This window comes from Lactuca sativa, chromosome 7 (genome assembly GCF_002870075.4).
Source record: "Lactuca sativa cultivar Salinas chromosome 7, Lsat_Salinas_v11, whole genome shotgun sequence".
In the NCBI taxonomy this organism is placed as follows: domain Eukaryota; kingdom Viridiplantae; phylum Streptophyta; class Magnoliopsida; order Asterales; family Asteraceae; genus Lactuca; species Lactuca sativa.
The window spans coordinates 70,443,444-70,459,168 of NC_056629.2; the positions used below are offsets into that span (position 1 = coordinate 70,443,444).

The 15,725-nt window shown below is 33.4% G+C and overlaps 1 protein-coding gene and 1 long non-coding RNA gene across 2 annotated transcripts; both read right to left on the bottom strand.

The window, feature by feature from the left end:
* Positions 1-5,461: 5,461 nt before the first annotated feature.
* Positions 5,462-6,420, bottom strand: LOC128127269 (uncharacterized). The gene is made up of 3 exons (XM_052765717.1): positions 6,208-6,420; positions 5,800-6,103; positions 5,462-5,703 (listed from the first exon to the last, which is right to left on the bottom strand). Exons 1-3 carry the CDS (start codon positions 6,418-6,420, stop codon positions 5,462-5,464), a joined length of 759 nt encoding a protein of 252 aa, XP_052621677.1.
* A 4,961-nt stretch (positions 6,421-11,381) lies between these two features.
* Positions 11,382-14,345, bottom strand: LOC111881658 (uncharacterized). Its single transcript, XR_006184778.2, has 2 exons — positions 13,849-14,345; positions 11,382-11,684 (listed from the first exon to the last, which is right to left on the bottom strand). It is a non-coding gene; the product is annotated as an uncharacterized LOC111881658 (long non-coding RNA).
* Positions 14,346-15,725: the final 1,380 nt, after the last annotated feature.

Sequence of the window (15,725 nt, forward strand, 5' to 3'; positions counted from 1 at the left end):
GATATGAAGATTGTCTTAGACTCGCCGAGTCAGGGCATTGACTCGCCGAGTCTCTCCATGAATGATTCTGATCTCCGACTCACTGAGTCCATCTACAACCCACTGGTTCCACTCAGCATAACTCACAAAGAGAAACATCAGGGACTCGCGACTCGACTCGCCGAGTCCGAAGAACGACTTGCCGAGTCGGTTGCATGCAACTTCTATACAGTCGATTCTGCTCGAATCCAGTGCATCCAACTTATAGATCTAGGTTCCTAAGGCTTGATTAACACGTAAAGTTTCCAACTTTACGTGTACATAGGCATCCATAAAGGTTTAAAGGCTCAAAATGCACTAAAAGGGGTAGATCTAGGGTCCTCATGCAAAATGGTTCCATAAAGGCAATATATATGAGCTTCTAGATCTCCAATCTTGGTAGATCCGAAGGCTATTCGACACCACATGCTATCCATAACACTATTAAGCCAAAATGGCAAAAACAAGCTACTTATGAGATCTACTTGAAGAAGGATAAGGGTTTGGGGCTAATACCTCAATGAAGACTGTGATACCACCAAGAACTCAGATCTACTTGCTTCTCCCTTGATTCCTCCTCTTCTCTTCTCTTCTTCTAATTCACCAATGAATCACAACTTCACAAAGTGAGGAAAATCACACCAAAATGATAAGGGAGGCTAGGGTTTTCGTGTGAGGCTTTTCTGTGGGTGAGGGGGCTAATGGATGCCCAAAAGTTGTTTAAATAGGGTACAAACCCGCGGATTTAGGGTTTCTTCCAGACTGGCGGACTCGCCGAGTCCCGAATATGGACTCGTCGAGTTGCCTAACTACACGTGCTCGGGAACCCATCTCTACTCGACGAGTCGGGCTACTGACTCGCTAAGTTCCTCTTAAAAAAATATTTGACTAAAACAAAATTAAATAGCATACCAGAATTGGGGCATTACATAAACTCATGAAACATTTTCTACATGTTACCTTATTATAATCCCCCATCTTCTTGATTATGGTTGATGATTAAAAAAGTGCATTGAAATTATGTCGTTGTTTACCGATAGGAAAATGACTTATAATGATAAGTTTACTAAAATTTAGAAAATCAGTAAAATCAACATCAGGTGATGGGAAACCTACTTTTATGTAATGATATGTATTTTTTGAAATGATATTTTTTTCAATAAATTATATAACGACAAAACTACAAATTTGGTCCATGTGGTATTCAAAAAACTTTGGATAGGGTCCAAAAAGTTTTCAAATTGCATGGAATGTCCAAAATCAAGGTTTTTCTGGGTATTTGGTCCAAAAAAACTTAAAATGACAAATATGCCATTTTGATTTCTTTTTTCCTTTTTCTATAAGTATTTTAATGCTATACTGATTTAAAAAAAAAAAAAAAGAATTTTCCACCCCCACCCCAACCGTACACACTCTCTCTCTCTATCACCCTATCTCTCTCTCTTTGACTCTTTCTATCTCATTTCACTGGTTACTCCACCAATTTCTGATGAACGTACATACACATGACAATCTCTATCACAAAAGAAAACCCACAAAATCCAATCTACAATTGATTTATGTATGTGTGTATGTGTAGGTTTCATTCTGGAAAATTTTCCCCCCATAAGATCCAAATCAAAAAGCTTTTTATGCCTCTTTCTGAAACTGAAATCGAAGTCAACACCCGCCTCCCATCCCTCATATCTACTTCTCATCTTACTCTGAACCAAAGGAGACTGAATCGATGTCGTCATTGAATCATTTCAAGTGGGAGTTTTCAAAGGATTTTGTTGTTGTTGTTGCTGCAGGTTGGTTCTTGAGAAATCGAGTTTTCTGATGATTCTGATTTCTTGGATATGTTGAGAAGGGCTAGAGTTTCAAATTTAGGGACGTTGGTTGTTGGTGATTAGGACATAGCACTGGGGAGACAAGCTGATTTGTGGGTTCCATTAAATAGGGTCAAGAATGGCGAGATTACAGAATAGTATTTGGTACTCAGAACCAGAAATGATTTCATATGAATTTTTATGTTCATTCCCAGAAATCTAGAGAGATAGAGAGGCTACGGTCGGTTTAGGTGGGGTCGAGTGGGCGATGGATGCCGACAATGGGAGAGGTGGCTAGAGATTGGCAAGGTTGCTGGAGGTGGGTGATGATGGATATGGTCTGGTTTGTTCATCTAGAAATTGCAGGTGAAATGTCAGGAGGAAGAATGAGATAGAAGAGAGAGAGAGAGAGAGAGAGAGAGAGAGAGAGAGAGAGAGAGTAAAAAAGGAAAGAGAAAGGGGAAGGGTACGATGGAGAAGGATAGGGGTGTAGTTTTACTTTTTATTTTTTAATAATTATTTAAATTCTGAAATAAATAAAAAATGTAAAAAAGAAATAATAAGGGTAAAATGGTATTTTCATATTTATTTGGACCAAAACCATAGAAAAGTTTTGATTTTGGACCTTTCATGCAAGTCAGAAACTTTTTGGACCCTATCCAAAGTTTATTGCAAACCACAAGGACTAAATTTGCAGTTTTGTCTTATATAACATTAATGGTAAAATGTGTACAAAAAAATTTTAATGGTAAAATGTGTACAAAAAGCAGTTTAATGGTATAATGTGTACAAAAAATAGTTTAATGGTATAATGTGTATATAATAAACAGTAAAATCCACGTCAGCAGCCACATGGCATGCCACGTGGCATGCTACGTGGCTAATGACCTATTATTATCGGTAATATAATGGTATTTTTTGAACAAATGTGAAGTTTAATAGTCATATGTGTACAAAAGCTATAGTTGATTGGTGATATGTGTACAAAAAAAAGTTCAATGGTATTTTTTGTACAAGTCTAATACTTTGTTACCCATACAAGTCATTTTCCCTATCTTAAAATAGACAAAACTGTAAGATTGGTCATAAAACTTTGGATAGGGTCCAAAAAATTCCCAACTTGTATCGAAAGTCCAAAATCAAAGTTTTTCTGGGTTTTTGGTCATTGAGACACTTGAAAAGTCGATTTTGCTCTTTTCGTTTCTTTTTTCTATTTTCTTTATTTACTTTGGTATTTAAATAATTAAAAATAAAAAATAAAAAATAAGTTCTCTCTCACACACACACACACACACACTCTCTCTCTCTCTCTCACGCACACACAAAAACACAGATCGGTTTCTCTCTCAGTAAGCTGCATTCCCCAACAAACTACTTGTCGGAACTACTCTCAATACACCACTATTAACCACATTTCAAAATGGGAAAGAACTCGAAATTCTTCAAATCACTCCTTGGATTCCGGACCACTAAAGCCCCCGCCACCTAATCTTCACGTTCAGAGCTTAAAAAGCCAAAGTGACGGTGGAGTTTTGCGAATTTGCACAAAGAGATTCCTCAGCGTGGACTCCGGGACACTTCCAAAAAAATCCCTTTTTTTGGACCTCCGATGTTAGATCTGCGTGTTCTTGGGACTCCGATTTTGCTCTGTAACTCAACTTTAGATTTCATCTTCTCCCATAGAGTTGCCCCGACGAATAGAATTTGGTTCAAAACTCGATTTCAGACGTTCAACCCTTTCAGATCAAAAATCGATTAAAAAAATGGGTTGGAGATTTCAAGAAGATGATAGTGTTGTATATTTGGCCATTGATGTTCCTGAATCGAGGTGGAGGTAAACAGAGACAAAGTTTTGTTGAGAAATCGATATCTTGCCTTCAATTTTCATTTCGTTTTCAAGGTTTTGTTGAGATATAGGCTTTGTAGCGTTGCCTACCATGGAGGTTATCTTCGAAATTGCAGAGCTAGGGTTTCCAGCGATGGTGAAATAGTAATGGTTTTTATGCGTCTTCTTTGTTTCCCAGTGCGAAATAAATGAACGTGAGGACGACAAGGCAAAGGTGTGGATCGGAAGAGAGGAAGGTATCGTACAACCAATTACAAAGCAAATCCGTGCCTGAGTCGGATTCGAGAGAGGACGTGAGCGAAGAAGATACAATGGTGTTCTTGAATGTAGAAAGAACAAATAAATGTGAGTGTTATTGGTTGCTGACGAGAGAGATAGAGAGGGAGAGGGGGGGTACGGTGGGTGGAGTTAGAGGGGTAGGGTGATATTTTTTTTATTTTTTATTATTTTTTTATTTTTTAAATACTAAACACAATAAAAAATGGTAAAAAAGAAATAATAAGGGTAAAATGGACATTTCAATATTTTCAGGACCAAAACCAAAAAACCTTGATTTTGGACCATCAATGCAAGTTGGAAACTTTTTGGAACCTATCCAAAGTTTTTTAAATACCACAGGTACCAATTTTGCAGTTTTGTCCTTAAAATAACTACTTTCTTTTGTAAATAACTTTTTTAATTAATTTTTTATTAATATTATTTAACTTATTTGATTTATTATTATTATTAAAAATATTATAAATAGTAATAATATAAATAATATAATAAAACAAAATTTGTTTTTATTAACCATCACATATACAAATAATTTTGAGTATTATAATAGTGAGGTGCATTATACTTATTATGAGGAACATAAATATTAAGTTGAGCGCCCGATCCATATATACGCAATATACAAGGTTTTCTCTATAGTTTTCTAATATAACTTTTTTTCTTTTACTAAATGATTTTTTTTGTAAATAATTTGCATCGAAAGTTGTGATACAATTATGAAAAATGTAGTAGGATACTTAGACTAGAAGGAGTGGGAGGGATGGTTCCCTCACTTTTGGTGGGCCTTCCTTCCTCACTCTCCTTTCCCTCACCTAAAAGCCAAGGAGTGGGAGGAAAACCCTTCCCTCACTTTTTTTTTTATTTATTTTTTATAATTTTAAAATTAATATCAAACATAAAATTTAATTAAAAATAAAAAGCATTTCATTAAGTAAAATAAAAATTACATTAACCCTAAAATTTAAATAAGTAGAAAAAAAAAACCCAAAAAAAAAAATCAAACAAACTACAACATAGTAAAAATTATTAATTAATATCCTAATATTATTTAAACCTAGATACGTCACTCGGAATCATCGTCTTCATCCTCGCCTACATCATCTGCATCATTCTCCCCAGCGTCACTCTCGTCGTCGGAATCTTCACTCTCGACGAACATATCAGAATCCTCGTCTGATTCGTCAAACAAATCATCATCGTAAGATAACTCTTGCGGGGGCTGAACATGAGCCATATAAATGTGCTCCACCAAATCAGCACGAAGGGCCTGATGAAGATCGCGATTGTGTACTTCTCTTCTGTTCACCCTATACTCTTGTGTACCAACGGCTACTCCTTCGACATTTGGCAAAACTTCATTTTCATTATATCGGCATATCGCTCTTCCTTCGTCTTCAAGAATCATATTATGCAATATGATACATGCATACATTACGTGTCGTAACCTTTTCACCTCATATAACCTTGCCCCATCCGTTAGTACTTGCCAACGTCTCTTAAGTACACCAAATGCTCACTCCACATCCTTTCTAGCTGACTCTTGCGCCTCTTTAAACTTTTTCCTTTTCGGGTCGTTAGGACATGTAAACGATTTCACAAAAACAGACAAAGGAGGATATATACCGTCAGTAAGAGAGTATTCATGCTTATATGCTACCCCATTTGCTTGAAAAGGTACATCGTGTGACTTTCCAAGGTAGATATCGTTGAATACAGGCGACTGGTCTAGCACGTTAACGTCATTGTTTGCACCAGCTGGACCAAAGAATGCATGTCATATCCAAAGATCATGTGATGCGATAGCCTCTAGAATAATCGTCGGCTCTTTGTGGTCGCCTCTCATGTACTGACCACGCCATGCGTTGGGGCATAATGCCCAACTCCAATGCATGCAATCGATACTACCTAGCATTCCAGGGAATCCATGTTTGCCTTCATGTACCGTATACAATTGGTGGATATCGTTGATAGTTGGTTTGCGCAAATATCGTTGCCCGTAAACCAAACAGGTCGCTTTGCAGAACTTGTACACATAGTCCCTCACGGTACGCTCTGACATTCTAAAATACTCGTCCCATTTGTCTGCGCCCATGCCGTATGCTAGCTGACGAATTGAAGCCGTGCATTTTTGAATGGGAGAGAAACCTTTTTTCCCCTTGCATCCATTTTCCATTGGAAATATGGAAAACGGCATTCCAAATCGCCAACAATACGTAAAAATAGTTCATTTCTCATCCGGAACCGACGTCGAAATTTTACAGCGTAGACGGCGTCATCTGTAAAATAATCTTCTATAAGACGATCGTGTCCGGCTTCGTGATTTCTACGTAACGGCGGCATTCTTAGGTTAGGTCGTGGACGTGATGTTTCACCAAGTCGGTTTTGATAGTATGCAACCGTTTTCGCCATGACGGAACCGATAAACTTAGTCTCCTCTACTGCCGTCGAATCGGATGATGAAGATGATGACATTTTGAGTAATATTTTTAAGAAAGAAATATAGAGAAATATAGATTATGGTTTAAAAAATGATAGAATGTGTGAGTATTTATAGATTAAGAAAAGGAAAGGAAAAAAGATATATATATATATATATATATATATATATATATGTGTGTGTGTGTGTGTGTGTGTGTGTTAACGGCTATATAGTTGTTTGAGTTTAAAAAAGAAAAAAAAATTGCAGCCAATAGTTGGAAGAGAGAGAGAGAGAGAGAGAGAGAGAGAGAGCGGGACTCTCTCCCCCCGGTCCATTTCCGCGGTTCCTTTCCCGCACCCACGGTGCGGTGTGCACAGGTGCGGGATCGGTCCCGCCCCTTCCCTGCATAGCCAGTCCGTCCGGTCTTACTTATTAACTAATTTTATATAAATGGTCCCTAAAGTTTAGAACGTCTATCAATTATTAACTAATTTTCATTATTATTGAAAATAAAAATTAATATTAATAATGATTTTAACATCTTTCATTTATTTGAATGTTTGTCAATTATTCAAATGATTGTAGAAATTCGAAAGACCGTATAAATCTGAATAACTATTTGTACAACAAAATATATATATATATATATATATATATATATATATATATATATATATGAAAAAAATTAATAATAATAATAATAATGATAATAATAAACAAAAAACAAAAAAAAGGACCAAAAAAACAATACTCTTTGTGATGTGATTGATATTGGGGGTTTGGATGATACAGTTAGTGTTGGGGGTACGTATAGTAACACCTTATTTACATACAAGTATAGCATTACGACCACCAAGGTTGTTATTGACTTGCAGTTCTATCAATGTTACAGCCACCAAGGCTACCATCTTAATTCGTTAACAACATATAAAGTATATCATTACAGTCACCAAGGTTGTCATTGATTTGCCATTCATCTACGATGATATTACGGCCACCAAGGCTACCACCATACCCCAAAACAACATACAAGTATAGAATTAGTTCAATGATGATATTATGGCCACTAAGGCTAACATCATAATCTGGTACAAACATATAAGTATAACATTATGACCACTAATGCTAACATCATAATCGATACTAACATACAAGTATAACATTACGGCTACCAAGGCTGTCATTGACTTTTATTTCTCAAAGATGGTATTACGACCAACAATGCTTCCACCAATATCAGGCATGCAGACTCACAACACGATATCGTTCTTACCAACATCCCATCGGAGGCATACAACCTCATCATACTGCCTTATTGCTAACAAAACTATATCACTCTAGTCTAACACATGTTTTCCACAAAACGGTACACCAACGTCCTACCTTACAACAGACATACAATTTCACATATAATAGAATAGGAAACCCCTTTCATATAGTTCAATGATCATCAACTAAATAATCTGTATATATATTGCACAACAATACTCCACTATATAACTTCTTTATTTCGCATAGCCATTAACAACTTCGCCGACATTCTACTACTCATAACCACTACAACTAGATTTATCGTTTAATCAATATAATATAACTTATCTATAATTTAGTTGAACCATCTCATTGTTTCACATAACAATAACCCACTATAATATTCAACCATTTCGGTTCACCACAACTCTCAACCATACATAACCTTACAAGTTCCAAACCCAAACGTAAGATTTCATAATAATCATAATATTGAAATTATCATGCAATACAATAATAAACACACATATGAATAACATATATCTAGAAGAAGGATGCGATTACTCACCTGGTCAATCAGTGGGGCCTAAATATGATTTTGGCATCAAGCTTTGCTCTGATTTCCAACTCATCATTTGTCCAGACCTATTCAGACAATATATCAAATTCATTAGAACTTACCTAAACTCACCATTATCAACCACAATGATCAGTTACCTGATTCCCAACTAAACTCGATCACCATTCATTAACAAACCAGTCAAGTTCCCATATATAACCGCTAGATGACTTAACCCCATAAGCCGTTAGCCTAATCGACAATTATGATAAATTAGGGTTTACAACCCTTAACCAAATAGATTAAGATGTTCACTATAAATTCATTAATTAAAAATTGGTCACTAAGTTGTAACAACACCATACCACGACCTTTATAACATACTTGGGGTCTAACAACCCTTTATAATATGCTACGTAAGTATAATTACGTATCAACGAATCAAGAGGATATTTTAGCTCGTATGACAGTCGTACCCTCATTAATCGGTCTCACGGCCTCTGTCTCAACGCTATAATTGTTGTTCAACAATTCTAAATTTGTTCAGCCAAAGCACTGTTTCAACTATTTATACAAGACTGATTACGTAATCCGAGTTGCGACATTAACATAATCAGGCCCCGACCATGTGTAGCACCTCAAAATCAGCCATGTAGCTCATTTCCTCACCACGTGTCTATTCTCACACCGCATGTCCCCTACTGTCACGACTCTTCATCGCGTCGCGATATTAACATACTCACGTCGTGACATAGCAATGTACTTTAAGTTATAACAGTGTTGTGACACTCGTTTTGTTTTTAGTAAATTATAATCTAAGATATATTAATAGTATAAAATATATAGGTGAATGTGTTAGAAATTAAGTAATGTCGTAATAAAAGAGTTTAAATCAAAAGAGTATTTTGGCCATTTTGTGTAATTCTTGAATTTCTGGTAAATTTTATGATTTTATAAAAAAGAAATGTTGTAGCATAAACATGTGCTATAAGATGAATAATTTATGAGTGCAAAGGACTTAATGCTACATAATGTTCATCTTCACGGGGTGTATCATTGTGGTTATCACTCAGATAAAACATATACAATATTTCATTGTTCACTTTGAAGGGAACATTCTTATGACAAGTATTCTATTGCTAACTATTAACTTCTTACAATTCATAGGATACAAAAGATGTTTTATCCTTTAGGAGAAAAGACGTGAATGCCCTCGTCCTTTTGAGAGTAGCCTTTAAAAACTTATACAGTCCTGGCCCATGTAGCACACACAACATTATAAAACAAGTTCATAGAGATTATGGAAATAAAGAATATTTATTTCCATGCAATATTTGCTCAAGGAAATTATTATTATTATTATTTTAATATTTTCTAGTCCTAGGTGCACAGAAAGGATGGCTGGCAACATTGAGAAATTGGGTGGAGCTCAATACATGTTTCTCGCTCACAAGTATAATGATGATGAGTTCAAGCAACATTCGATAATTGTAATATTATATAAGCTATTTATTGACTTTTCTTCTTAAAATTAGGGATGCCACATGATTTGAGATCACAAGAAGTGATCTAAGCGATTAGGTTGTAAAAGAATTCTCCACTCCAAAGAAGTATGATATTTCTGCTATTTTGTCTTGTCATTTGTTAGCTACCTAGTGGGCTTATGTACCTGATTTATATCATCATTATAGTGTGAGCTATATATTTCAGGGTGTTAACTTTTTAGTAGATAATTCTTGATATGTTTGTTTTCATTAAAAAAAAGTGGTAAATTTATAATTTTTGATGCATTTAAGGTAAATGTATCGACAAAAGAGGTGGACTAAATATCTACAGTCTGAAAAAAGAAAACTGTTAGAAAACTGTTTGTTTTTTTAACATCTGCAAACTACTAAAATAAACTAAAATTTAAATAAACTGATTTTTTTAAACTACAAAGTGATCTTTTAATATATTTATGACTTTGTTATAAATAATTAACAAATCTAAATCAACGTTTAGTATTATTATATAAAAAGTGAAAATAAAAATGGTACAAATCAACGTATATATTTAAAAAAAAAACCAACAATTTTGGTCGTAAAGTTATGCCTAAACATTGTAATTAGGAATCAAAGAATTTGATATATAAATGAATGAAAATGAACTTCGATTTTGTCAATTAAATCAATTAAAAACATGCACAAATATTTTTTCTAAAAAATTGATGATGTTTTATTAAATAATGTTTTATAAAATTTGGCACAAAAAATATAAAAATATATTATTATTTTTTTCATATATATATATATATATATATATATATATATATATATAACTGTAACAACCATTATTGTAATAAACTTTTATTTATAGATTTGTCAAAAATATTACGTTTGTGTCGTCGAACTTTTTTTTCAACTTTGACGACTATTATTGTAATAAATTTTTATTTATAAATTTGTCAAAAATATCATGTTTGTGTCGTCGAACTTTTTTTTTTAAGTATTGTAACTTTTTTTTTTCAAATTGTTTATCACTAATAAAGTTGGAATAAATATAAATTCAAAAAAGATAAAAATAAAGTATATGTGTTTTTTTAGGCTAGAAGATGTCTGAAGATGTTAAAAGACTTTGGTTCACATCTGCGCCAAGAAAAGGGCGCACAAACATTTTTAGGTCTGCAGTTTTCAAATAAACAAACAGTCTACGAAAGATAATGTATGTGCGTGGTCTGCGCCGCGCAGACTGAAAAGGCCAAAAAGATCTGCGGACAAAAAACAAACACTACCTTAATGATACCACCTTAATGATGACATTCAATTTATACACACACCAGGACACACAAAAGTAGGGGTGAGCAAAAACCGCACCGCAACTAAAATTAACCGCAAAAACCGCAACCGCAATAAAAACCGATGGTGAGGTTTCCTGTTTTTCAAAAACCGCAAATTTGCGGTGCGGTGCGGTTATTAGTTTCCAAAAACCGCAAAAAAACCGCACCGCACCGCATATATTATATACAATTTTTTTTTATCAATTATTAGTTTATTAAATATTAAAAATAAGACAAGTTTCATGAATGAGAGACAAATAAAATAGTAGAAAACAAAAATGTTGGTTTTTTTTATGTTTAACTTTGAAAATAATGAAATTAGATAATTTTAAGATACTTATTGTTAATTACTAATGATTTGACGTTTTTAAGATATTAGTTGTTTGTGGTTTAAGTTAAATAGTTAATTGTCTTATACCTTATGTTTTTTTTTATTATTACAAGTAATATGTTTGAACTTTTAAAACTATTTGAGCTCTAAACTAGGATTAAAAACCACACAAATTAATCGCAACAAATCCATGCGGTTAATAACCGCAACACAGAAAAAACAAAACCGCACCGCAAAAATAACCGCCTAACCGCACCGCAAAAATAACCGCACTATACGGTTTTGAAAATGGATTAACCGCATTTGCGGTTAGTGGTGAGGTTTTGGCTAATAACCGCACCGAACTGCACCGCGCTCAACCCTACACAAAAGTGAGTAGACAACCGATTATTTGATTATTACAACTTTGATTATTACAACCGATTATAATTATTTTGTATTAAATAGTCACTTTCAGAACGCACATCCAAATAATATGTTTTATAAACAATTGATAATTTATATGGACAAGATCAGTCTGCTTGTTTTACAAGCCCTTAAAGGTTTGGCAATGGAGGAATCTAAGCTGACAGTTTATGAGATATTTAACTTTTATTCAGTTATAACGCATTTGATCTCTATAATTTTGACAAAATAAAATTTATCTAGTTATATTAAAAAAGTTAATTATTGATTTTATACACTAAGTTATCAACATTCTATAAGGGAATCTCAAACCCAACACTAAACTAATAGCATTTTTTGCACCACTTTGCTTGAACCAACACCATTTTTTGCATCATTTTGGGGTACATGATTATTAATATACTATTAAATTTGATGTTATACCATTTTTTGCATCATTTTTGTGTACAAGATTATTAATATAAAATTAAATTTGGTGTTACATCAACTTTCATATGTCAATATTGGTGTAGTACAAATTATTGGTGTTATGTGTTGCAAATGTCTAAAGAAAGAAAGCTTATAACCTAAAATAAAAAGGTTAATTACATAAAGACCCTATATATTTATTGGGTTTTTTTTTACAGATTAAACTTTATTTTTTCCTGAAAAATCCTTTACATTGTTTCATTTTTTCGGTATGATCTTTTACTTTTTAGTATGTTTATTGGTAATCTTCTGGTTTTATACAAAGATGTAAAGGTTATTTTTTAGAAAAAAAAAATAAGTTAATGTTTAATCCAAAAAACATTGGTAATCTTCTGGTTTTATACAAAGATGTAAAGGTTATTTTTTAGAAAAAAAAAAAATAAAGTTAATGTTTAATCCAAAAAAATGAAAAGATGTAAGGGCTAAATCAAAAAAATGGAAAAACATAAGGACCAAGTTAGAAGGCTTTTTCGAAAAAAAAAAAAAAAAAAAAAAAAAAAACGAAGTTGAATTTTTAGAAGGCTTTTTATTGAAAGTCCTGGATTTTGTTCCTTCTTTCAAATTTAAAGTTTTTCGTCCCTTAAAAAATATTTTCCTTTTCGTCCCTTGAATTAAAACTGTCAGTTTTTTTCCTACCTAATATAAAAATGAACATTAATAACTAATTTCATACTTCATAAAGATACAACATTGTTTGGAGAAGTAATCATTAAAATATAAAACTTGTATGCCATATTTTATTTCCAATTTTCAGTGGTTATAGTGTTATACAGTTTGGATAGTGTTGCTATGTTGCTTGAGGTAGAATTCGAGTGGATATTACCAAGTACATACTTTTGTCCCACCCAAAAAGATGGGATAAAGACTTGTTTTTGTCAAAAGGTGTTAATGCCCTCATCTTCACTTTCAAAAATAAACTTAGAATCATGTATCGTGTAAGTTGTAACAAACATCAAAAATAACAACAAAAAGTTATGTTTGTTACATAGGACATGATTAAATAAATGAGTGTATCAGTAAAAGATTGCTTTAATGTTGTGGATAGGGCATGGAAGGAGAAAATATCAAAGGGAACTTGAATACAACATGTTGTAGTGTGTTGAACACCCCAACTTTATTATAATTAACTTTTTTTTAAGTAGTAGTTACAAAAAGGATTAAAAAGTCAATGTCCGTATGTACATAAATGTTAAACAAAAAATTAACACAAACTATTTTTTAGTATATGATTATTGAAATTCAAATTGCAAACCCCATCGACAAAATTACATACCAAACCAACGGAGACACGAAATTGAATTATTCGAGTTCAAATGCCAATTTCTTTGATTGAATTTCTTCGATTTAAAATTGTTTGACAAAATTCCGGCGTAATAGAAGCAAATAAAATCATCAGTGATTTAGTGATCAGAAATAATACAATAAAATCAAATAAGATAATTAAAAAAAGATCAAAAAACAGTCTTGACATAAAACAGTTAAAGTCGAGGAAAAAAGCGATAAAAAAAAAAAAAAAAAAAAAAAACGAATTAAAAAATGCAACAAAAAAAACGAATTAATAAAATTATACGCAGTGAATCAACGACCTTTTTCACAAAGTTTGAAGTGTGTGTATGTCTAAGAAGAATATACGAGGCTCAGATCTGTTTTACCTTCGGAACAAGAAGATTAAACCGCCATGGCTGCAAATACAGAGGTTGCATTCTCACAATCGCCGTCCTCCGATTATATGCCCTGCCAAGCTGCGGATAATCTCAAATCATGTCCCGATTTTGAATCAGATCACGTTTAATCATCATAGCCTCATATTTGTGGACAATAATTTTGGACGGAAGGAGTATAATATGAAGAAAAGATAGGAGGATATTTAATTTCTCTATATCTATATATATATATATCAGCAAAAGCTGTACCAGAGGGTTGTTGGAGCTTTAAAGAATGACAATGGAAATCATCGGCGTCGAGAGGCGGCAACCGCCCTTGGAAACCCTTCTTCCTCTCACAGCCTCATTCTTTGAGCCGTAAAACAGAAATCCCTAGCTTTCATCCGGTTACTATATAGTCTATAAAGTTATATTAAGGCCATCGATTTGGGTTACCAATTGGATCTTTGGATCTACTTTAATTTGTCATTTATCTTAAAATAATTACTTGCTTTGTAAATATTTTTTTTTTTGAAAATGTATTTACCAAAATTATATAAATTTTCATTATATCAATGAACGGTGTCATTATGAAAAAATAAACATAAAACTGTAAGATTGATTCTTATGTTATTCAAAAAACTTTCGATGAAATCCAAAAACTTTTCTACTTAATAGAATGTTTAAAATCAAATTCTTTTTCCCTTGTTTTTAGTCATGGTAAACTTGAAATTAAATTTTTATCCTTTTAATTTATTTTCTTCTTTTTTATTTTTGTTTTAATGGCATTTTAATTTAAAAATAAAAGAAAAAGAGAAAAGGGCCCACCGCACCCCGTTGCTCTCTCTCTTTCTCTCTCTCTCTCTCTCTCTCTCGCGCGCGCGCGCATGCGCCCGTGCCAAACAGACAATATACTCATGAGTATCAGAGATTCCTTATATCACTCTTCAAATCCCTAAATTCATTTTGCTCTCGTTGAAGCCCATTTACTTTCATTCCCTAAAATTTGCCAGCGATTCGCTTCACCATTTTTTGATCTGTAGTACACCGCTACAAGCGGTGGCGATGACCTTTCATCTCCAGTGCTCAACCTTCTCGATCAAAAGAAAGGATATTCATTTGGAATTCTGGCTCCAACTGTTACCTCACCGTTTGTAGTTGCACAACGTCATTCACATTCAAATTCCAATTCGTCTTATCTTCATTTCGATACCGATTCAGATGATGATTTCGACAACGAAGACGACTCTCTTCATTTACACTCCGAGAACAGTGGTTCACCTCCCCTGCATCAAAAAGTGGTGGATAAACAAGATGAACTGGTGGAGTATGAGGTTCATGTGGTGGATAATGAAGTTGTTGACAATCAACAAACCCCTTTTCTGATTCAAACATAAGGATCCAATTTGAACCCCTTTCTGATTCAAACATAGAGATCCAATTTGAAGTTGTTCCAACTCCTCTTTATCCTTCTGTTTTTGGTTATTCTTGGCTCTTCTGTTATGCGACTCTTCTATCTCCTGTCTCGTTTTTCTTTTCTTACCTCTTCTCAACTTGTATTATCACTTTAGACTCCATTAATAGTGAAATTTCATCACCATTTTGTCAATTAAAAACGTCAATGTTATTTGATTTCTCAAATAACTTCCAGTTTTCCTTCCTTTAGGTTTTAAACTCAATCTCAAAATCAATATGGGATTAACTGTTAAGAATTTTGAGAAACTCTGAAAACCCATTTGATTTCGGATTACAATAATGGGATGGATATGAATTTGGTGTTGAATTTCATAGGTAGACCATATATTTTTAAGATTGAAAATTAGTATACATATTTGACATAAGTAAATACCTTTTAACATATGAATGATATTCCGATCAGAATAACA